The sequence below is a fragment of the Buteo buteo genome, chromosome 13 (assembly GCF_964188355.1).
Source record: "Buteo buteo chromosome 13, bButBut1.hap1.1, whole genome shotgun sequence".
Lineage (NCBI taxonomy): Eukaryota > Metazoa > Chordata > Aves > Accipitriformes > Accipitridae > Buteo > Buteo buteo.
In genome coordinates, this window is record NC_134183.1 from 5479175 (window position 1) to 5499405 (window position 20231).

Consider the following 20231-nt stretch of genomic DNA (forward strand, 5'->3'; position numbering starts at 1 on the left):
GTGATGCTGGTGCCGTATGTCCAGTACAGGGCTGCTCAGGAGAGGTCCGGACAGTCACAGTTCTCAAGGCAGAAACTAGCTGTTTGCAATGACATTCGTTAACCTACATTCTTACTTCACACTATGTTTACTAGTAAGGACATTTATAATCCTGTTTTCCACTAACTTGACCTGAAACGAGAAGAGTTATGTGAGTTTTCATTTGTATGGTTCTATTAATTTGATAAAAATCTCTCTGCTGTGTTTTTCAGCAGCGATAATTTGGCTTTGCTGGAGTTAAACCACATTAATATGTACTTCTGAGCTGGAGTCAAGTTAGAGACAATTTCTGAAAAAGGGGCCCCTTTGCGGCTGCCTTTAGATTAACATTCAGTAATGGGCAATTGTTTCTTTTAAAGAACAATAGTTTACCTTAGGCACACAAAACCATGGGTTGCTATGCTAAATGTAAGGTGATGTGTTTTATTTTCACAAATTTAGAATATCCAGTGTAACTCTGAAGCCTGAAGTGGAAAAAAGGTCTTCTATTTTCTTTCCCTCAGGAACAGAGTTATGCTGAGAATGTGTGAGCAGATAATAGCCTAATTCAAAACTTCAGGCCAGATGTTTTCAAAATCATACTATCGCTCAAATTAGTTAAAGCATAAACAAACATTTGTGACTGACGTAGCGACTTCAAATAGGCTAATGCCTCAGTCAGCGTTACTCATTTTGGAACAGACTGAGAGAAAGCAGAATCAAAATGAAGAAGTTACTTGTGGTTGTCTTCTTTTTGGTCCTGATGACCACTTTTACAGGTAGGAGTTTATATAAAACAAACCTGCATATGTATGTAGAGCTGCAGAGCATATTATAGTAGTACTAGTATTTTAACCTTGTATTTTAGTATTTTCATATTTCATTTTTTATACTTAACTATTTTTACATTGCAGTCTTCCCATGATCTTATTTTTAACAATTGTGCTCTTGTATTAGATACTTTACTCTCTGCATTACCATACTGTAGTCATTTATTCTAAAACCAAAGAGTTTAATTTTACAAGCTTACTATTTTAGTATTACTTTACCAAGGTCCTGCAAGTTAAATGTTCAATGCAATCTCTTCTTTGCAACAAAAGTCTAGCTCATCACTTTGAAAAACAATCCTGAACAATAAAGCAACACAGAAAAGCACAAAGAGTTGGAAGAGTTACTAATGTCAGTGGTTAGACAGTGCTGTTATATTTTCTCATTTTAGAGAGTAACATGAATATGTAAGGTTTGCTTCATACTGGTAGATCTATAGAAAGCACAAGTCTAAAAATGGTTTAAAATTCCACTCATATCTCCTGGAATGCAATATCCCCTGGGAAGGGGCTGTAATGAAAGAACACTTTGTATATAGACAAAAATCGGGTTTGGAGACATTTCATTCTACAACAGACAGATAAAATATTAACTTTTTGGTAATTTCAGAACTAATTTCTGCTTTTCTGTCTTTAGACACTTCACCAATTTTGACTGAAAAAGATGCCAAACAGATTCTGAGAACCCGTCGTGAAGACAGACCGAGAAAAGCTGGTTTCCCTGATGAGCCAATGAGGGTGATTTATTATATTTATTTTTAAATTACATTAACTAAAAAAAAAAAAAAAAAAAAGACCAACACCACCAAAACTCCCAAAACATTTGTGCTTAGTGTTAAATTTCTGTAGATTTAATTCCAAGCAATACATTATGAATATGACCCTTTTAAGCAGCTGAGTTCTTCCATGGAATATTAAAAAACCCCTTTACATTCTTTCAATTACTGTTAAGTAGCATTCTGTAAGTGCTGACTATTTCTCAGGAAATGTATGCTTGCAGAATGTGGAAATTATTTATCACGGTTCAAAAATGCCGATTAAATTATTGAGAAGAAAGTGGCTTTTCATTTATAGAAATGTGGATTTCATCAGGTTGTTCCTGAAAAACTAAATAACAGGAAATGTCTTCTGCTTACAGTACATTCTGCACTCAAGGCAGAAAGGAGATGTAGGTGTCAGTGGTCAGTGTGGAGATTGAGGTAGTTCTGAACTAGCTTCTAAAATCACTTACTTTCATTCACTTACTTATGAATGCTACAGATAGGATGGTTTGTTATGATATTGTAGTTTTTAGTTGCTAGCTTAATGCAACAGCATTGTTTTTGCATGCAATATTTACATTTATTTATTTCTAAACCATATTACAACTAAAGAAAAAATAAAAGAATTAAAGACCCTTCTGTTTTACTTGCTTTGACAAGATGTAACATATAATTCTGCACTTCTCAAGAGGTACTTAAGGTATTTTAAAATTACTGCCTTTTTCTTTCCAAAGTAAATAAACTGTGCTAAAATTACATGGTTCTGAAGAGGCAAAACCCACAGAAGCTAGAAAGCACACAATAGATTGTGCACGTATGATGAATACAAGGGGCTCAGTTTAGCAAGGTGCTGAACACTTCTGAACTCCGTAGGACATGAAGAGTGCTGCGTACCTTGCAGGACTGAGCTCAGTGTGTGCCAGGATTGTGGAGACAGCTAGTGGTTTTCCCTTTCCAATGGTTATAGTACACCTGCCAAAAAGAATCCACCTGGTTGTATGCCACTCCTGATGTACACACTACTTTGTCAAGTGACAGCCACAACAAATCAAAGCTGTTGCAAGGATATTGCACCATGCTTGTTAAAAATCTTGTACAAGATTGTACAAGACTGTACAACAGCGTGAAAAAACAGAAGGCATGGGCTTCACCGCTGCCCACAACATTCAGGATTGGGTTGGTTTCTAAGCTGTTGTTAAATGAGCCTTGTAGTTTTTGCAAATTAGCGGGAATACAGCTCCTGTCTATGCTTACGCTTAATATACCACCACGATTATATAACATGTTATATAGTAAATATAACATATATTAAATACAAAATAAATAAAACAGTAAAGAAGTTGGATTGAGTTAAATCCTGTATTGCAAGAAGTTACATGCATACATACAAGTTACATGCATACATACAACACTCTTAGTCTATGGTATAGTTTTAGGTAGTCCTGTGAGGAGCAGGGAGTTGGACTTGATGATCCTTGTGGGTCCCTTCCAACTCAAGATATTCTATGATTTTAGGTGGGGAATAGAGGGATCCAGGGCTAGAGAAGTGTTTGGTTACTGACCTCTGCTGCTCTGTCCTTGCCACTTTCCATCCTACTAGGATTAGTAACAAACACTTGTTGAGAAATTCCAACCTTCTTTTTCTTTCTTTTTTTTTTTTTTCTGTACAGCAACACTGGCTTTCTGTAAGAAAACCCAAACATAAGACTATTTGTTTTTCTCACTAAATGTCAAGGTTTTCAGTAGAAAAGGAAATAATCTTCTGATAAAGAAACTATCCCCCCCCGCCATGTGGAACATGGAGATTTTCCCTTGTGAATGAAGGTGCGTGGTTGCTGTATCCCTGTGCACAGTTCTACCACTGGCTCAAGGAGAAAAAACGATTTTGTATGGATTCTTTGTAGCAGAATGAAATGAATGGTGGGATGAACCCACCTTTGTTCATCTATTTTAAGCAAAAGCTGTTTGTACTAGGCCAGATCACGCTGAGCTGGGGAATTTAATTTGCAATTCTTTGTGACACTATTTGACTTCCACAGTGCTGTTTCAGTCAAAAAGCCTGTTAAGTTACAGACAACAAGATCTGCCATCTTTGATTATTTTAAAAATGTCATTTATGTTACCAGCACGTTTTAATCTTACTTTGACCAAGACCCTGCTCTTTATCATGTGGCATCTTCTCAGTCATACAGCCCTGTTCTCTGCAAGTTCCTAATGCAATCTCACAGAGGGATTTGAGCCAAGTCTCCCTGTGCTGTGAGGACAGAAAGCACAGAAAAAGGCAGGACACTAATGCTTCCTGCTGGCACCCAGTGTACCAACCCTCTGGTCAGCACAAAGAACAGAGAACTGGATGACAGCAGAAATACTTGGCCAGCGCAAAGGGTTTACGCTACAGCTTCCATTCCTACAATGCCTACGGTGCAAAGCGATGGGGGTATATTTTGAAAAAATGTATCTAGTGTTCACAAAGCTTGTGAGCCCACATGCACTGGGACTGTAACTTTTAAAAGTAAATTTTGTTCCTGAGGGAGGTCAAGTTTTTGGTACACAGCCCACTTTAGTTTGAGAACTTGTTGCTTACACCAAAACTCCTATAAATTAGTATGGGAAATTCAGATTATTTTATGTATCACAGAAAGACCAATCAGCACTGACTCATGCTACTTACTAGAACCCGTCAGAGTACTGCCACATGATCCTATAAGGGGTTAATGTTTTTTAAACAGCAGGAATCAATTTTCAAAAGAGGCTACAACAGACCTATCTGTGAGAATCCTTCTGTATGCTCAGGACCAACAGAGGCTTCTGTGTCGATATGCAAATAAGAAATGTGTATTCAGAATTCCTAATTTATGAATATTGTTGTAAAATTCTTGCTCAACACCTTTACTGACCTGGATGATGATGTCACTCGTTAAATATTGCTAGGTTGGGGCAAGCTGACTAGCAACACCATTTCACTACATTTGACAATTTTAAGGGGTGAATTAATTGCTTTTATATAAGCTGTAAAATTCTTCTGGTTCATTGGCCTGACATTAGACTTGAGTGATTACATAATTAAATTAATTTTTCTTTCCTTCAAATAGGAGCATATGCTTTACCTTCAGCGCTTGGAGCAGAGATCAGAAGAACAATTCCTTGAACACTGGTTGAATCCACATTGCTTGCCACACTGCAACAGGGATTTAGTGCATCCAATCTAATGGTTTTGCCTACCCTGCAATCGGTATATATTTTTCTTTTACAGTGCATATTTCTTTCTGCATAACAAAAGGTAGAGCTACAAACAATAAGAGGAGAGAATGGCTGGAGGAAGTACCTTGTGCTGAAAGGCGCCTGGCAACAGAGCAGTGGCAGGGAACACAAGTGTCCTAGGCATCAGCTATGTTACTGTAGTTCTGTTCGTGTTAATAAAATATTTGGTTATGCATTTCTCTGCTATATGGACATAAGTTGGTGACTGCACAACATTGTTATTAATGTTGCTTCATATTGCTCCTGTTTCTTTCCTGTCTGCTTGTGCGCCTTTTCCAACTCATATGTTTAAGTCTTGCACTTGTTCACTTAGCTCTCAGTAGGACTGCAGCAGGATTAAACTCATATTTGTCATCCTTGAAATATTTAAGATGCAGTCTGACCTGCTAGGAGTTGAGCCTGTTCTGCAGTCTCTCAGCTATAATAATCTGCTAGCTGCTGATTTTTTAAATAGAATTCACTATTTAGCGCACATGCTGGTAAACATTAACATAGAACATTTTCACAGAGCTTGCATGGGTTATTAGTTCTGTTTATGATTTTCAACATCAGTGTAATAGACAGCATCATTTGCTTTATTGCCTCTGTTTATCAGATGCATCATAGAGTTTAATAGGAAAATATACTTCACAGCATAGCTCAAAAACCAGGCACTACTCACAAGCTAATCGCTGACAAAATGACACATCCCAATAGTACTCCATGCACATTAGGTTTGTGATACGGTCATCCTTTTTTTCCTTGTGTGTTATGCATGCAGCATCAACATATCAGTACATTAAAAAACTGTGATGTATTGAGGTAAGGAATGTATAGAATTATAAAATAAACTCTTCCAATTACCCAATAGCCATTTGTGATACCAAAAAAAGAAGATATACCTACTTCTGTGTATTTTTATAACAGGATAAGCCTTCCTGCTTACATTCCTTAAACAGACAGGAAATTTGTCAACTGGGATAAGTTTGAATCATCACTACAATAGTGATACTATATCACTCACTGTTAACTTTTTAACATAAAAGCTGCAGATTTAGTTCCATACTTTCAAAAGCATTTAAGCAGTAGAATACAGAGATGGTGTCTGTCAGGGCTGATCTGTTTCAAAAGACAGAAAGTTTGTCTGCTTAAAATTCTGCTATCTATTTGTACCTGTACATATCTAAATACCTTTGAAAATCTGGATGTTGTGGTAGACTTCAGTGGAGCTATGTTAATCCACAATAAGCCAAAGGTCTGAAACTTATTTAAAAACAAAAACATAAAATTCCCAATCCTTAGCCCTAGGAGGTAAGTTGGCAGTTTTCAAAAAATCTTCCAGCTGAGACAGTTGAAAGCTGGCTCACTTAGCCATTGTAATTCTTCACAATAGCTACTCACAGGCGATTGTGAAGAATTAATGTTAGAAAAGTGCGTAAATGATTTGAAGCCTTTAATATGTTATTAGTATGGCCAATGTCAGCAGTTTTTTACTTATATTTTCTTTTTTTTCTGCAGTTCTCTTCATGGGCACTGAAGAGGATATATACTATGATTGTGTTAAGGAGGACAAGATTATTCCTGCATTGGCTATGGGCTCATGGTAGAGCTGAGCCTCTTTGCATTACAGTGCAATCCTAGTGACATAGCAAAATTTTCAGCTATAAATGGCTAGATATGTTATAGACCACCATATATTTTCTACCAGTAATGAATGCATGCATGCATGAATAAACAAATCGAGGGTTTCCTCAGTTGCTGAGGTATGGGCAAGAATAAATCACTGGTTAGTCCTAGAGTATGCTTTTTAAGGGTACAGCTTTAGACTGTCTGAAGCAAAAGGAACTTAAGAGGGAGAGGTCCATAGAAAATTGGAGAATATAAACATGAAGAGAAGGCCAGCTTTCTGGATATTGGAGGAATGCTTAATTACAGTTTTCTAGGTTAAATAACAATGTTGTACGAAGACATAACATTTATGCAACACTAATCTATGTTTAATTGCCTGGTGAGTATTTCATGTATTGTTTCATAATAAAAGCTTGATTCAAATCCATTTTCAGATGATATTATTATTTAGTCTCCCATACTATATGCTGACAAAAATCACTAGAAGTGAGGCTCAGTATCGTGAAGTACTAAGGAAATGTCAGAGGACTTTCTGGGATCAGCAGCTGGGAAGCACTATGGTGCAGTCTAATAATTTTGTAGTATCTCTGCACAACTTTTCCCTTTCCCTTACAATTCTCCCAGGCCAGGCACACATATCCAGCTGTTCCTCTTCTGCCTGCGTGCCTTTATAACTTATTCCTTGGTATAGAATATCTTGTACAGTCAAATGGCAGATATATGATACTGCAAAACAACATGAAAAATGTCTTGATGGCTCTTACATGACTGTTACAATTTGTAATGGCAGTAGAATTAGTTATGAATGGACCAAAGTAACCTTCAGAGTTCCTCACTGCAGTCACACTAAGAGCCTGAGGACTGGTAACAAAATAAAACACAATTTTATAAAGATATGTAAGGTAATTACTGCTGCAACAGGGCATTTGATAGGCTGAAATAGATCAACAGTCCTACTACTATACTTTCCTTCCAGTAAGAGAGCTCTCCTAGATGACTCCAAGGAAATAATTTAAATCTCAAAGCATCAAAGGCTTGCTTTCCCCTACTGTCAAGATGAAATCATAGATTAAATCTGGGAGTGTAAAAAAGTATAATCAGGCTGCTATTGTGTACTTCATTCATAATACTCTCAATACATAGATCTCAATTTGCATATCTCTATTGAAGTTAAAGTCATTAGGTGAAATCCTGGCTCTGTTTTTTTCTTGTGCAGTGAAAAATGCATGCTGACCCCAATTATGCCAACTTTCACGTAGTAAAAGTCCATTTAAGTCCTTCTCTGAAATAAAAGAACTCCCACCTAGTTATATTCAGTCATGAGTTAGATAACTAGTAATGAATAGTAGCTTCTAGGTCTACCTTAGTAACACTGAGCTAATCCTAAAGCAAACATATGGAATAGAGATTGTTTATTGTTTTTAAGTTTGCTTTTCCACATTAGGGCTGAAGGATCTCATCTAGGTATCTCCAAAGAAAAGTTAAGTACTATTAAGTCTAATTTACAAGGAGAAAACTAGAAACATAGAAAGGTGAAGTACTTCTAGGTCCCTGTTCCATGTTCTCTCCCACTTCACAACGGAAAAAATTTTGGTATAGCGTTAATAGTGTTTAGCCCACATTTGTGTCAGGCAGATTCACCTAGCCAATGGGCAAAAGAGCAAACCCATATTTGCACTCAGATTCAAATCAAAACCATTACCAGTGTTTCTAGAATTCCAGCACTTAAGTGTCTTTACAAAAGTAAACTCTCTCTTGAAAGTATCTACATTTCTCTTCTGTGGTAGAACTGACCATTGAAGTACCTCCTTGTCCATCAAGACAAGAAAAACAGCAGACACCATATAGGGAAGTTTGAAACATGCAGAGTAAAGGGAGAAAAAGTGTAAACAAAAAGAGAGAGAACAGAAAATTATGAGGGTAAAGAAGAAAACCCGAGACTGAAGCCTATCAGTGCCTCTGTAGTGATCATGAAGAACATAGTCAAGATATTTCTTTTTCAGACATCCAGCTCTTCTGCCAGATTTAAGAAACCAAGTCCTCCATTCATACAAATTAATGTGAGCCCTTCAAGGAAACAGAGAAACACCCTTCAGCCTACCTGAGAGACAGCCAAAGAAGGGGAGGCCATCACAGCACAGCAGACTTTCAGAAGTTTTCTCAGCATTGGCAAACACTGAAGTCTAAAGAGAGAGGGGAGGCATGAGTGTGACTACTTCAGACTACTGCCGTGGATCTAGCAACCCCTCATCCTGCTTATTATACAGTTCTGTATGTCCATAAAATATATACAGTGTTTTACATGTAATCCAGTGGCCTAATAAAAGAACAGCATCTTAGGGTCAGGTATAAATAAATTAACTCAAGCATTTATTATGACTTAGAAGTGAAAAACCTCATACATAATTAGCATAAAAAGTTAACACTGCATAAACGTTATACTTGGTTATAGCTACAGAAATTGTGTAATTCAGGTTTTTTTCAGTCCTTCAGTGTGGCTGCTCTACTGTGTTTTTATTCTCTTTACACAGATCTTTCCTTCAAAGCCATGCTGTGCTTGAAATCATCTAAAGTTGAACTAGATCAAGTGTGTTCAAGGACTAGTTGGAGGTTTAGTTTTGGTCATGTCTAAAATCTTGGGAAGAATGCTAGACTTATACACATGCATGCAAACCATTAGCTTCCCTACTGGGTGAAGATTTATGATTATATGACATTAAGTAATTAGAATTTGCATGTGAAAGCCATGAGAGGGCTTAATATAACGAAAATAGGAAGAACAACTGTTCTGAAAGTTGTAGACTGAAGATGGGAAAGTTGGCAAAATAGTTAATTTCCAAATGCTTTTACAGAAAAGGATTACAACAGACTTGGGAAAATCTTTCGTCCATGAAACAGATAAACATACCATTAGCTTTAATCTCTGGTTTTATATTCAGTGTCTGCTGTTTGTCTTTTCTCATCTGAAAAACTGCCCACTAGATGACACTGTTTCTGCGTATAAACGGCATCACAGCCCTGTATGGCCGTTTTACTCAAAATACTGCATCACTCCTTCTCCCTCCTTGTTTTTTTTCCTCCTTTTCTTGAAATGTTCGGCTCCGATGATTGAAATAAAAGTCACCTTTAAACTGTAAAAAAAGAAAAGACCTTTAGCCAATGGCTGAATTTTTTCCCCTTTGGATCCAAGATTGCTGTGAATGTGGATGTTAGTGTGGTGCCTGCCTGGTTATGTGGGTGCACTTAATTATGCCGTAGAAAGAAATGGTTGAAAGTTTCTACACAGCATATTGTAGTGGCTTGTGACTTTTTACTGTCTGCCATTCAAACACAGATCCTAAGAAAGGATTTTGTGTGTTTACAGAAGCTTTTCCCTCTCAGACTAGGTCTCATCAGATCTATCCTCAGTAACCCCAAAATGTAAGCTGCAGACTAATTGGTAAAAGCATCACTCTTCATGGCATGACATTATCTTATTATCTTTATTATCTTTAGTAGCTGGGGTGACTATGTATTAGGTGCTGTACAAACTTGTACTGAAGAGGCAGACTGTGTCCAGGATCTGAAATGTAATACCTCTCTATAAAGAGTAGATAAATAATATCAACTCTAATTTAAATACACAACAGCTAGGGAAAAGAGACAAAGGCTGGAATTTTTGAAAGCATCAACTTCTTCAGCAAGGCCAAGACTAAAAGATTTTATCATAGCCAGATAAATAGGATACAAAGTAGTTATACTATTGCCACTTAACAATTTGGCAGTTCAACTACCTGGCTATTTCTACCAGACTGCCTTACCTTTCAGGAGAACACGCACTAGAAGTACTTACTAAGACTGGAATTTCCAGAAATTTCACTGAAAGCAAGCCAATCACTTGCTTTATTTGAAATTCACTTTCACAGTGGTGAAGGTAATGGAAAATGCAAAATTAAACTTATGTTTGTAGTTTAAATGATACAGCATTTGCCTGCTTCTCATGGAGGCCAAACAGGTGAGTGTACTCTTCTATTCACGATGACAGTACTGCTTCCCTGGAGCATTTCTGAAAAGTGAACATGAAAGACAGAGATGAAACAAATGCCTATAACAATCTGAAATGAAATAATGTGTATAGAAATGTTTCCCTGCAGTACTTTGGGGCTTTTTTTGCAATAGTTACAGCCTTGTTTTAAATATTAGAATCTTGTTTTCAATGAAGACTTGTGTTAGTCTGTCTTAATGAATGAATGCATAAATAACTTCTGAAGCAGTGGAGTGAAATTGGATTGATTGAATGTGATCACTGCAGTAGGAATCTCGCTTAGATTCTCAGTAAAAACTTATTTTTTAATGACTAAAGAGATCAGAGTGGACTTTAGAAGGTTATCTGAGCCTTTTATGGTCTACAAAGAGTAGAAAATCTTGTGAGAACTGCGTGTCTTGATATTTCTGGTATGTGATTAGAAATGCTGAGTGATCTGTCTCCTTTCTGGCATTTTAATCCTTTTTCAGGTCTGGGTGTAAAGATGTGTACTAAAATGAAAAACAGTAAAAAGCAGAAAAGGTTCAATGAACTTTGAGCTAATACAACTATCCTTATTCTATCAAATACGCATGTCCAGCCCAGTGTAGGCTCAACATAAAACCAAAAGTCTGAAGCACTACTATTATTCCAAATCTCAAGCTCATCTTGGTACTTCCTGTCTTTTTTGGGGGGGGATATTTCAGTAAGCGATGATCAGTTGAAGTACTATTCTTTTCCAAATTTGGGGGATTTGGGCATCTCTCTTTTGCAGAGTATATATAACATGAGCATCATACACATACCTTTATTGAACTGAGTGAGCCAACCTTAAGTATAGGAGATCTTAGACCAAAGACAAAGTGGGGCAGAATATTGCTTCATTTTGAATTTTTCAGAATAAAGAGCAACTATTGAGTGGCTTCAAAAAATGAATTCAGCAAAATGCTCCAAATGTTCAGAATATATTTGGCTTAGAGATTTGCTCTTGAACTCTTTTGATGTGACTCTGAATATGTGCCTTCAGTGCCTATAAAACTGAGACCAGAATCCAGTCCACAAAATGCCTGGATTATCAGATCCATGGCACTTCTAGTGCCCAGACACCAACAGAGCCCAGTATTCCACTTCATGCAGTCAGGACTTACTTCTATATACTTCCCATACACTGTATAGGATTAGTTCCAGCATCAGTAATAAAATTCAAGCAGATGAGAAAAATTATTCACACACATAATTATTTGCAGAATAAGAGCTTGTCCTGGTTATTTAAGATACATAGGTCTAGTACATAGATTTAGACAGTTCCACCAGCAGATTGCTCACATTTTGGTGGGCCAGTTTTACTTTTGGCCAAAACCAGGCCTAACAGACAAAGCTTGACTGCTCTGAGTGTTGTCACAGCCTCTCCTGATCAGTTAGAGGCACAGCTTGAACTAAGCCCTGCAGAATGATGGGTTTGCCCCTCTCTGGTGGGAGACAATGGGTCAAGCAATGTCCATAAGAGGACTATAGTAGAGCTCACCTACCTCACAGGGGTCTGAGTCACGGGTGATTTAAATAAACAGGGTTTGCTGCATACCTGCAGAGAAAAAAAAAGCCAAACATAAAAGCAAGCCTTAGCAGTAACAGGAATGGATCAAATGTAAATAAAACATTCTTAAATTAATAATGAAGAAAGATGGGATTTATCTGCTCTTTCTGGGTCATTATTCCTTTAATCCTAAAGTATATTCTCAAAATAGGCATTCTGCTAGTGCCCATTTCTTTTCATTGATTAAAAAATTAAAAAATGATAAAAATTGTAACTGAGCTTTCTCAAAATCTGATCCTCAGTAATTATGCAGAAACAACAACTGTGTAGCGCTGGCATGGCTGTTCTTATGCGCAGACACCTGTGTTGATGATACTTGGAACATTTTACTCCTGGGGTTGAAAAGCATTCAACGCTTATGAAGTTCTAAATTTCACTTGGCAGCACCTCTGTCCATAGCTAACCAGAGAGCTAGGCAGGTGCCCGTGGAACATTTGGGAGGGAGAATCTTCACCCTCCAATCACAGAGCAATAGCAACATTTTTCTGTACAAGCAAATCTTGCCTAGGATGTGGCAGGTCTTTCACAGCACGTCATTTGGCCTAACCCTGTCTAGTGTAAGAACAGAGCTCTCCCTCCTTGCCCCAGCTCGCTCCCACCTGCTCTTTGCACCTCTCGAGCATCATTTCATAAGCTCAGCACCATGCAAGAAATCTCCCTTCCTTGCAGAGCACAGCACTGATCCATTCCCCCAGGAGACCCTTTGCAATCATGGGCAAGATCTGACATTCAGAGTGTCATGAAGAGGGGTAAGGTATGTAAAACCACAGGATTTTAAGCAAAGAAGGTATTAGTTTTACCTCAGACACACACAAATCTGGAGTCTGAAATGAATCCAGGCAAATGGTATGGCCTTCAACTCCACTACTTTGGATCAGCTTGTGCTAGGAAGCAAATGGGGACAATGGGCAATACTGGTGACTTACCATGGGATTCATAATGGGAGAAAGATTTCCATCTGTCATCAAAACATGGCTTATAAGCCTATAAGCAATTAGCAGAGCATTTTTTTTCTGGCAAAGACTCCGATCAAAGACTACCCTGAGTAGCAGCCGCAGGAAGAGCTGCAAAAAGGGTTTCACGCTCAATTTATTGGTGCCATGGTACGCACAGGAACAGCATCAGACTCTTGTTATCTGTAGGGAATGGAATGCTCCATCAAAACAGGGTCAGGCTGTTTCTGTAGTCATGGAAGAATACTAGTATGATAAATTTATAGGTCCGATGGAAGACTCTTTAGTTTACTGGGAAACGACAAGGCGTCTGTGGGCAACTTGTATAAAATTTACTCCTTTATACCTTAGTTACATGCCATTGAATATTTACTCTGAGTCTGCAAATATATTTATCATTCATGCAGCATCTCAACCCACCAAAGAGCCTTACTCAGAGTATGATGTGTTGGATTCCTCGCCTTTCTAAAAATGAAACTGCAATGACTTAAAAAAAAAAACAACAAAAAAACAACAAACTTTTGAAATGTTATGTTCACAAAGCAAGTTCTTCCTGGAAGAAACTGACAGGTATTTAGGGTTAAGTAAGGACAGATTTCTGCACAGCAAACAAAGAGTATCAGGAGACATACTCTTTTGTTTACACACCCGCTAGACCTGTGGCCTGTAGGGAATTGTTCAACCTGTGGCCAACAACTATATGTATGAGGAATTGTCCACAGCAATACTGTGCAGCTGTAGATTGGATTTGTTTCTAGCCTATATTAGGTTATTCTATACTGTTCTCACTGTGCTGTTCTATATTATCTACTGTTATTATTTTACACTACAGCTATACTATATTATTGCATGAATCACATTTCAGATAGGCTACTGTCAAGGAAACTCTCAGACTGCGCAACAGTCAAATACCATGATTCAAAATAATGAGAAGCCTTGAGCCTGAAAAATAAATAATTTAAAACTATAATTGAAAAATAAATATTCAGGGCCTCATTCTATAATACATGAGTAAATCTTGCCCATGGAAGTCATCCAGTGAATTCCAACCTTCCACAGGAGTAAAGTCTCTATGGTACATGGTACTCAAACATTTCTTTTTTCTGTTGTTACCAAATGCAATTTTGGTAACTCCTAAATATAGTAATTTTCTTGCTAACACAGAAGAGGCCAACAGGCCGATATTAAGAATACTGTCTGGGATGGATCAAGGTCGAACTGCTACTGGTCATCTCCTAGAGTCACATGAGGAAACCAGAATCTCATCTTTCATTTAGAAAACATAGTTCTAGCCCCCATAGATACAAAAAAAATCTTGAAATATGAATTGCGTACAGCAGATTCTGCCTGCGTCTTCAGGGAGGGAGCAGTTCCAAGACATGTGATGTACCTTGTTCTTTCCAATTCTGACATTTATTGGCAATTCTAAGGAGGGCCAGGTTAAAGTCTGAGGGCAAGAGGCAGCGTGGGACACCATGGTAGGCCATAGCTTGCTTTCATTCAGCCCTGCCAACCATACACGTACATTTATTCATTTCCCAATTGTGAAAACCACAATCAAAGCAAAAGCAAAACAAATAAATGTAGTAGATTTGTGTCTATGTTTATTTTTATAAATGTATGTATTTACTGTTAATGTACTATAAATTATAGAAATTAAGCTTATGTTTCAGCAGTGGATGGATCTGAATTGCATTTCAGCATTCCAGCTGTAGAAATTAAGGCTTTCAAGAACATTTTCTGCCCAGAGTAATTTATTTTTAAGTCCTCAATATTTGAGGGCATTTCAGTGATACATAGAGTTTTGCTAACATCAGATCTATAGCACTGGAGGAGGTTTGGGGTGTGTGTGTCCAGTGTTAATATTTGGTATTCTATATAAGAGCCATAGCAGAAACAAAACTTTTCTTTTTCACTTCTCTGTTTACCACTGGATGCTTTAGAGGTGCTCAGGGGAAGAGAGAAAAATGTCTTCTATTTCACATTGCACAGCTGTTGCACTGCTTGAGAAAAACATTTTAAATATTAATATGGCTTTGGGGCTAAAAGCATTTCTTAAGAGACACTTCAATGCAATGACTTTCAGCAAAGTGAACAATCACAAAAATAGAGTCAAAGACCAAAATCCCTCCAGCTGATAGTAAGCCAATTTATTTATTTTTTGGTGCATGCCTACAGAACTCATTATGCGCAATTGTATCAGTTACAGCCTTCCAGTCCAACCTTGTTAAAGAATCACTCATAGATGCAATAGGTTATATGACCTCTGGAGTCAGAAACATCTTCCTTTTCTCAACCCCAAGCTGCAAGTGTGAATTGGACTATCTCCGTTCTCTCTTCCACACCAGCTTTAGCAAACTGGGGATACTTCCGTGCAGTTTAGGGTGCTTTTATCAGCTGCACAGCCTCCTCCACTCAATAACTTCTGCAGCTGTGGTTAAACTGCCCAGGGAGGTTAAAGCTGTCTTACCCAATACTACTAATGTGTCTAAGGGTGTATATTGTGGTTGTCTCATTTAGCTCTGCTACAGGCGATCCTGTGTACTAATCATTCCAGCTGCACCTAGAGGTGACTCACCCTGAAGGTACTCACAGTGTTTCATCCCACCCAAGAAAGAAAGAGGGGTTTCCCTCAAACAAAATAGTCTGACAGTAGATTTCAAACAGTGCACTGAACAAAGGGCATTGCTTTAACTTTGGCTAGGATCCACCCTGAGAAGGCACGGTTCTAGCATGGATGATATACTGACTGGGCTTACTAAGGGCTGCAGCATTATTTACACACTCAGACTGGTGACACATCTTCAGTTCTGCTTTGAAAAGGAATCATCCTGCACAGTCTGAAATTCATGGCTGCCAAGGGGCAGGAGGAGGCTACTTCCATCATTTCAGTTCCTCATTTATTTCCTATTTACCAGGGATGACAAATGATCAAGCCACCTAGTTACTTTATTCCCAAGCTTTTAATCCTGCTCTGCATGCATCAACAGCTTCGCCGTTGAAACCACACTCTCTCAAGAGCAGGTCTGAAGTGAACAGCACCTCTGGCTCCAGGCTGCCAGCAGCAGGACACACATGTGCCCAGAATGACTCGTCTGAGCAGCGGGAGAAATGGTTTACAGCTTTGGGCTACACACAGTAAATCACTGGCACAGAGAGAGAAGCACAGGGACAACAGAAATACCAAAACGTGCTTTTTTAGAACATGACTCCTTAAATTAAACAAGACAAGAAAATATATGAAATGACAGCAAGGTCACTTCTTCCTTAACTGTTGCTCCAGTTTAAGCCCACACATGTGTCTCATTTATTTTCAGCTTTGCTTTTCTACTATCTCTATCCTGTAAGAGATGGTTACAGAGCATTATCAGCAGAGGACGACTACAAAAGGTGCTAGGTATTTATTAGCTTACGCATTTTTTGATCATTTCCTTTTATTTTTAGAATTCAGTTACAGAAGTGCTTCATGTTGCTTGTTAAAACTCAAGTCCTGTTATGGCGAGCAGTGTACAAACATCTCCCCATATAATGTTGCTATATATTATGTAGACAAACTTACTAACTTTGGACTGCAATGGCTGTGTTCACCCATGTGGTGACAGGGTTGATTAGATGTTGCAGGCAATGGTAGTGGTTACTGAAAATCATGGAGATCAGCATTTACCATAACATTAGCATTCAGACATTGTTCACTTCATTTGCCTCATGACCACATTTTACTACCTACAAACCTCGCCTTCTGACCTCCTTTGCTATCACATGAACAATGCATGCCATTGCTCAAATTGATTGTTATTAGGCTGGGGTACTTAGGAACTATAAATACATCACCTCAACTGTCCTAAAATTTTTAGGGTGGAATAATGAACCACATGGTCTGAGCAAACCCATAAATAAAGTATCTTAATTTTGCTTAAATTAGCACTAAGAGTTTGCATTTTAACTAAAAAGCTCTATAACTGTATTATTAAGAGCCCGCACTTTTGATAGGACCTTAAGCTAAAATCGAAGATGTAATGCTTCCAGAAATGCAAGCTTACATTAAGAAACTGTGTGCACTGCTCAGTTAACGGAGACCCAGCCTCCCCAAACCCAGGAATAAGGCAGTCTGCATGTATGCGGGCATGGAAAATTGGTCCGCCAAAGTTTATATAAGGAAAATAGAATCCACTATTCTAAAAGGAGTGTCATAAAGTTTGATGTGCCTATTTCAAAAGCATTTGGAACAGATATTCCCCCCCTCTGACCAGACAGAAATGTCTTTGCTTCCAGCTTTAATGCCAATTCCAGGGGAAAAAAAAGGAATTACACTTTCTGGCATTTTGGAGAATATGGGGCAAAGTTGGAAGGAGCCCATGTGGGAAGAAAGCTGAGGGGGATGTGATGGGAGGGAGCTAGGGCTGGAAACAGAAGACCTTTGGCTGCATTTTGATTGAATCAGGTGAGGCCAGCAGGGACAAACACTGAGCTGGTTTCTGAGAGCAGAGTCCCTGTCTACGCTCTGTGTGGAAACAGCGTCCCAGCTTTGCTCTGTGATCCTTCAGCTTAATTCAATCCAGGGACAAATCAGAGTGAAACTGGGTGTGTGTAGGTGCAGGTGTGCCTGTACGTTTGGGGGGATGGAAGGATGGAAACAATGGGCAATCGGTGCTGCCCCTCTTCCCAGCACGTTTCACCCCTGCGCTGCCCGAGCCAGCTCCCATTGCTGTCACACCTTTCCTGGGCCCAGGTCTGACACACAGAGGACCTTATTTTTCAAACCCAAGTTCTTATAGAAGCAGAGATTTCAATTACAAGAGCTGATCTTTGGGATGCCCGATTCCCTCCTGACATTGCCATTTCACAGGGTGGCTGCAGTGCCAGGGGACTGCACACTCCAGTCACTCGTGAACCTGCTTGCTCTGGGGCTGCCTAGCACAACCGTCTGCTTGGCTGTCAGTCAGGCAGCCCATCCATCCATCCGTCAGTCAGTCAGGCAATCCACTGGCATTACCTGCTTGCCTCAGAACCATGCCAGGCCATGGCATCAAGTGATGGCGGTAACCCTGCCTGGCTTTTGTCACTGCGCTAGTCTAAAATACCAAGCAGATCTGAGTAAAGATTAGTTCAAACTTACAGATGAACCCAAAGAAAGTTTCTGTTGCTGATAACAGGCCAAAACAAACCTGCTTATGGGAAAAAATGCTTTTGCAGTGAGACTGTGCCAGACTCAGAGAAGCCCAAGGCAGCATAAAGTACTTCTTTCTCCCATGCTCTGAGGATCTCTTGGCCCACAGTGGTGGTGCCTCAGGGATTATTGTTGGCACAGTCCTTCCACGCTGCCTCCAGAGCTATTGTCCTGTGCTGACCAAGAAAGAGTCGTCCTGTCTTTAAGAGGAAAGCAGATGAATTGGCAGAGAAGAGGCAGTGGATGCGTCTGAAGGCACCGAGGGTCTGCCTTCTCATTGTGTTTGTCCTTTGGTCACCTACAGGACATACATTATCCCCTCTGTTGAAGCCCCTGAAGTCCATGGGCCCCTGAGAAGTGACCTACAGAAAACAGCTAGTATAGCAATCTCTGGTTTAGTCCATATCATGAAAAATGAGAGACTGTCACAAATTCTGTCTAAATAGAAATTTCTTTTTTCTGTCCCTAAAATGAGTCTCACAGGATTATATATAAATGCCAAAAGGCTGTAGCAAAGGAAACCCAGAATACTGAGTTTGTTGGCCTTTTTCTGCCTAGTGGAGAAGTTTATGTTGTGTTGCATTGTTCTTCAGTTCGATATTGCTTCTACTTCAAAAATAAGGAACTGTGCTTAAAAGAAAAGTTATTTTAAATAACCGAATTTCTAATTGTGTCTCATGTAGCTGTGTTCACTTATCTCCACTGTCTGTGCGTCTTTGTGTTTTGATATATGGCAACAACACAGAAATACTGCATTCTGGGATATGAAGTGGCTCAGTGGAGGAGGATATAAACCAGATGTGTAACATATCCAGTGTGCACTCAGTGTACCTTCTGTGACCTGTCTGGAGATGATACAAATACAATCATTTTTTGAGACAAAGAAATAGAAATTAGCTCCAAGAGCAGGGAAGGAATATAACAGACCAGAGCAGTTCAGAGAATAAGAAATCATTTCAAGCTACCAAAAAATAAAAAAAAGCAAGAAAGAGCACATTTTTTCCAAAAATTTTGTAAAATAAAAAAAGCAGCTAAGTGTCTTTCTTGCATGTTTTGATTAAAACCATGAAGATAATTCTCTGCAGGAACCTCCAGTTTATTTCGTAGAATCTTTTGTTAAGTTATGTGTATGATTTATCTCAGACCATGGTTATAGTAAAGCTATAAGCCTTACTGTGACCTTAAGTGTTATCCTAATAGTGCAAGTATTTCCCATCAGACCAGATTTTAGTAGAATGATAGTACTCCTCATGGCAAGTCCTAGCAAGCTGATTTTGGAGTTTCCATCTCAAAAAAATCCCCTCACTTCAGGATAATTTTTCTCTCCAACAGGGGATTTTAAGTTGAATGGCCAGACTCTCATTTGTTATAAACCTGGACAGATCACTGACTTCATGGATATCAATGTGTATAGGCCTCCACTGTGGCAGGGGAAAAAAATATAACAAATCTGTGTAACAGTTACACCCAAATTCTGCTATCCTTACTGAATGGGCTGCTTTGTGGAATACAGAGATATTAACTGCTAGCAAGCGTCACAGACTCTCGTCTGTTATGATCAAAACAACGGTAGGGGATGAAATCTGTGGAGTTTGTTAAGCTGTTTTGCACCAGACAACTGGATTCAGAAGGTGCATCTAACCAGCAATAATTATCATCAACTCTGTGATAAACCTGAAACAAGCATGAAAAAATGCAAAACACTGACCTGGAAGATTTGTGTCTTTCCAGGACGATCCTGCATTTTTCTTGTTCTGTTACTGGGTTCGATACTTCCCTTTGTCAGCACATTCTGCTCTCAAGTCTTGTGCAAACGTGCCGCACAAGGGGTTGTTACATCACATTAAAGAAGTCACAGATGCTACAAAAGTTATTATTGCCATAGGTTTGAACCTGCCCAGTCTGAGTAGTGGGTATGAGAATTTTGCTCTTGTGGTAGAGTTCGGGAGTGGGAGTTTTCCCTTTCTTCTCTTACCTTGGCTGCTGGTGTGGCAGATCCCAGCAGTGGCCCTCCCCATTCCCACACAGACGGGTGGGGA

General features: G+C 38.9%; 1 protein-coding gene across 1 annotated transcript; it reads left to right on the forward strand.

Annotated features, from left to right (window-relative positions):
• The first annotated feature begins 723 nt into the window (after positions 1-723).
• Positions 724-6846, forward strand: C13H17orf67 (chromosome 13 C17orf67 homolog). The gene is made up of 4 exons (XM_075043855.1): positions 724-797; positions 1483-1583; positions 4699-4838; positions 6365-6846. Exons 1-3 carry the CDS (start codon positions 743-745, stop codon positions 4813-4815), a joined length of 273 nt encoding a protein of 90 aa, XP_074899956.1. The 5' UTR covers positions 724-742; the 3' UTR covers positions 4816-4838; positions 6365-6846.
• The last annotated feature ends 13385 nt before the right edge of the window (positions 6847-20231 follow it).

Bases quoted from the DNA above. Each gene is read 5' to 3' on its own strand.
- C13H17orf67 (XM_075043855.1), top strand. From the start codon at position 743: ATGAAGAAGTTACTTGTGGTTGTCTTCTTTTTGGTCCTGATGACCACT. The intron at 798-1,482 runs GTAGGAGTTTAT...TTCTGTCTTTAG, and splicing joins CCTGATGACCACTTTTACAG to ACACTTCACCAATTTTGACT. The intron at 1,584-4,698 runs GTGATTTATTAT...TCCTTCAAATAG, and splicing joins TCCCTGATGAGCCAATGAGG to GAGCATATGCTTTACCTTCA.